Here is a 4,589-nt window from a genome sequence, read left to right as displayed (position 1 = left end):
GTTTTATATCTCTTATCACATCCTACACATGTAGGGTTAGTACAGTGGTAACGGGCCGGCCTCTCATCCGAGGGGTCGGCGGTTCGCGCCCCGCCCAGGCGCGAAAAGTTGCAACTGTCGCCTGGAGGTCACTGCTGTGGCTGGGCACCACTGCGGGTAAGGACTCGGTTCAGCCGAGTCAGCACCAGCTGACATATGTGAGCAAAATCAAACAGACAGTATGTCACACCAAGAATATCCATTGTTACAAATAGAATCAAGCCAAACTTTAAAATTTGTCAAGAGCAGTACGAATCACGTTGCCCATTTCTCACCCCAAACCTAACGATCTTCGATACTCAGAGTCTCAACACACCTACATATCATACATCTATCCCCCACACTCCTCAGACGACCCCAACCATATCTGACCTCCCCCCCCGACTCTATCCATATCTGACTTCTCCCTTCTCTTCCGGCAGAGTTGCGGTCGCAGCTGAACGAACAGCTGCGAGCGTTGGACGGACGCGTGGACACGCAGACGGCGCTGGTGGCGGAACTGCAAGACTGGTTCCGGCGGAGGGCAGAGCTGCACCAGGACTACGCCGCCAAGCTCGACAAGCTCGCCAAGTCGCTGCAGGCCAGGCACAAGGAGCAGCGCATCAAGTCAGTGCACGGGATTTTGGTATTGTGTTTAAAATTGATATTAGGAGTAGGATTAATTTGTAAATCATCATCATTGCCGTCGCGTCGTCGTCGTCGTCGTCATCTTCATCATCATCATCATCATCATCATCAGTCATCATCAATCATCAGTCAGCAGTCATCATCAATCATCAGTCATCAATCATCATTGGTCGTCAATTGTCATCATCATCATCATTATTTTTATCATCATCAGTCATGATGATGATGATGATGATGATGATCATCATCATCAGTCATGATGATGATGATCATCATCATCATCAGTGATGATCATCATCATCAATCATCAGTCATGATCATCATTCAATCATCAGTCATTAATCATCATCAATCGTCATCATCATCAATCGTCGTCATCATCAATCGTCATCATGTCATCAATCATCATCAGTCATCATATAATAGTACGGGATATATGATCCTCCCTTGTCATTGCCATTGCTCCTTATCACCCTGAAAAAAAGTTGCATTCTTCAAGATAGATTTGCTTAGCTAAGATTACTTCATTGTGTCTGGATAAAAATGGCATAGTGCATTTGTATTGATGTTTTTCCTATGGCTATCTAGAGCCAGTCCTTGCATCCCTCATGCATTTACTTTAAACTATGTTAAAAGAGAAGAAGAAACAAAGACTCCCTATCTGTATCTGATACCAGAAGGAAGTCCGTGATTTTCTGTTCAGATGAAACTGCTTTAGTGTGAAAATAGATTTTCACATGTGATTTCAGCATAGATTCCTAAGATTTATGATAGAATATTTCTATATTAGTGATGTAGGAGTCAGTAAACAGGAATTTTAAATTCATTTATTGAATTACTTCACGTAATTCTTTCCAAGATAACACACATAATTAATTGTACATGTGAAATTTCTTAATGCCATACAAGATTTGCATTGTTTTAGGTATCGCTGTGAATATTTCACTTGATACTTACATTTGGTACTTTAACTCCAAAAATTAAGTAATGAAATATAGTGGTGCAACATCTCTACATTGATTATAAAGTCTCTTAACAACTTTAGACATAAACAAACATTTAGCGAACATGTTCTTCTCTTTTCAGGCGTGAACAGCTGCAGTTGTTTAGTGTGTACAGTTGTTGGAATTCTCTAGTAAACCAAACAAGAAAAGATGCACGGGACCAGGCAGCCATGGCTGACGTCTACCTCAACAACATCATTCCACGATTTACACAAGTGCAGGATGACTTGCAGAGAATCTACAAAAGGGTGTGTCATTAGTTAGTGATACCTTATTATTCACTTATGAGAATGGATTATGTAAAAGTTCCATTTACACCTTCAGGACAGCCTTATTTTAATTTTTTTTTTTCTTGCATACAGTGTCGAGAGATTGGTTACGAGAGTCATGAAGAGCTGCTTAAGGTACTGCATGAGTTGCACACCACCATGCGCACCTACCACACTTACCAGACAGAATTCAAGAATGCTGAGACCAAACTGAGGAATTTTGAAGCCCAGAGGACCAAGCTGGAACAGGCCATCCCCAAGGAAAAGTTGGAAAAGAGCAAGAAATTCCGTATGATCGAAAAGGAGATTCAGAAGGTAAGATCTTGCTCTGTGAATATTTTTATTGAATGTTAGATGTATATATAATTTGTTTAAATAAAAATTTCTATACCTTGCTGAACAGTTTTATGTATTGATTGCTTTGGTAATCATATTTTCCCCATTTTTTTAGTTTCGATTTGATTGATTCCTAGAATTGTCATGATCTTTTTTACCTGAAAATTGCTTTCATGAATTAGCAAATTCAGTTAATCATGTAGAAGAGTTGATGGCCCTTCCAGTGTAAGAAGTAAAACCTTAATGTCTCTTTAATTGCACTTTCAGAGAAGCAACAAATACATGGACGCTAAGCTAAAGGCACTGAAAGCCCGCAACGAGTACATCCTTTCTATGGACTCTGCTAATGCTGCCATCCATAAGTACTTTGTAGAGGACTTATCAGATATTGTTGATGTGAGTGTTTTGAAATCTTTTTATTCTGTGGTAATTTTTTAATGATGGTTCTTTACTGGCTTGATAATGTTGATATGAATTATTTGTTTGTTTTTTAGTGATGGTTCTTTGCCAGCTTGATTAATTCTTTATATGGATGCTTATTAACTTTCTCATCTCTGCCAAGGCTTAATTTTAATGATATTTTTCTTTTCCAGTGTATGGACTTTGGATTTCATAGTAGCATAGCCCGTGCTCTCCTCACACATGTGTCCGGACAAGAATGTGTCAGGAGGAGCTTGCAGAGTGGTATTGACGAGTTGAACAAAACCATCAACAACCTTGATTCTCGCCTAGACAAGCAGAGATTCCTAGAGCAGAACAATGCGGCCTTCATGCTCCCTAAGAAGTTTGAGTTCCAAGGCCATAAGGGAGATGAGGTGAGCGAGACAGTTAGTTAACCCCTTATGGCCTTTTCTTCATCTATTCTGCTTCTTTATTATTTGTTCAGGTCTCTTGTAGTTGTAGTAGATTTTTTTAAATGTATGGTAAATAGGGAAGTGAACCTTACCTTCCCTCTCCCCGAATCAATGGCAGGCACTTACATGGTGCACTTTCCAGACTCATGATGATGCCAGTGCAAAACAAGTGAACCAGGTGGTAGTTAATCGGCAAGTGCAAGAGGAGATGGAGAAACGGTATGCACACCTAGTCTCGAGACTGACAAGCCTCAAAACAGAATCAGAGGAAACTTGGAAGACCATCGAAACAGCTGAAAAAACCCTGATGGAGATGATCAACCAGAGGGACTATGACTGTGCGCACTACTTCATTGACGAACCTCGTGCAGATAACAAGCAACCTGAGTCTATGCTGATTAAAATGAAAGCAGACAGACAAGAAACGGAAGATTTCTACTTAGGGGTAAGCAATATGATTAAACTGGACTTTTGTATCCCATATGTGTTTGTAGTAAGTTTAAATTATCACTATGTGGATATAAAATGATACAAGTTATTGTAAAAGGGATATATATTTATAATCTGATTTCCAGAAATTCCGTGAGTATGTCTTAGGAGGTAACCTGATAACCAGATTACAAGCACGTTATGAATTAATGCGTAAGGCTTTAGGAGACGAAACTCATACAACTTCTTCACCCACTCCAACAAGGTAAATAAGAACTAAAGCTTTTATGATGTCAGCTAATCACAGAGCTTATTTTCTTTGGATATAAAGTTGCTTTCAAGAAGTTTATGAATTATTCAGTTAAATGTAGATAGAGAATAAAACGAAAAAACATTGTCAACAGGAACCTTGTGAACAAACCACGCCGAAGGCGAATTGGGCGCAACCCGCTGATGGGCCAACCCAAGCTGTTTGGTGGATCATTAGAGGAGTACCTGGAGGCAACAAGTCAAGATATTCCATTAATAATGAAGTCTTGTATCAGAGTCATCAATCTCTACGGTTAGTGTTCACAAGAGTGACTTTATACAGTATTATGGATTGTTCATTGTTCTTCTGGGAGGTCAGAATTTATTTTGTGATGTCATTTAAAACTTGTGTCAAACATACTTCGTTACAGTTTTATGGACCAGAGTGCTATTAGCAAGAAAAAATACAGGGCATTTTTGTGTATTGAAAATATTCAGAAATATGTACCAATTACAGTATGTCTTTACTCTGTAACACACACTGATAATTATGTTCTTATATTGCAGGGTTGCACCACCAAGGGATCTTCCGAGTGTCAGGGTCGCAGCTGGAAATCAACAACTTCCGTGAGTCATTTGAGAGAATGGAAGACCCACTGGCAGATGTTACCGATGCATCTGACATTAACAGCGTTGCTGGTGTCCTGAAATTGTACTTGCGGGAGCTCAGAGAACCGCTCTTCCCTACAGTCTTCTTTGACCAATTTATGGAGATTGCTCGT

General features: G+C 39.8%; 1 protein-coding gene across 1 annotated transcript in view; it reads left to right on the top strand.

Annotated features, from left to right (window-relative positions):
• Window positions 1-461: 461 nt before the first annotated feature.
• LOC119578024 (SLIT-ROBO Rho GTPase-activating protein 1-like) overlaps window positions 462-4,589 on the top strand; it is a gene marked incomplete at both ends in the record, with an annotated part of 4,382 nt that continues 254 nt past the window's right edge. Inside the window, 9 exon segments of the mRNA XM_037925737.1 lie at window positions 462-645; window positions 1,753-1,918; window positions 2,033-2,254; window positions 2,543-2,671; window positions 2,869-3,090; window positions 3,272-3,574; window positions 3,705-3,823; window positions 3,963-4,120; window positions 4,375-4,587. Coding sequence (XP_037781665.1) covers window positions 462-645; window positions 1,753-1,918; window positions 2,033-2,254; window positions 2,543-2,671; window positions 2,869-3,090; window positions 3,272-3,574; window positions 3,705-3,823; window positions 3,963-4,120; window positions 4,375-4,587 — 1,716 coding nt within the window.

This window comes from Penaeus monodon, chromosome 10 (assembly GCF_015228065.2).
Source record: "Penaeus monodon isolate SGIC_2016 chromosome 10, NSTDA_Pmon_1, whole genome shotgun sequence".
Classification (NCBI taxonomy): Eukaryota; Metazoa; Arthropoda; class Malacostraca; order Decapoda; family Penaeidae; genus Penaeus; species Penaeus monodon.
This window is presented reverse-complemented; position numbering and strand designations above follow the sequence as displayed.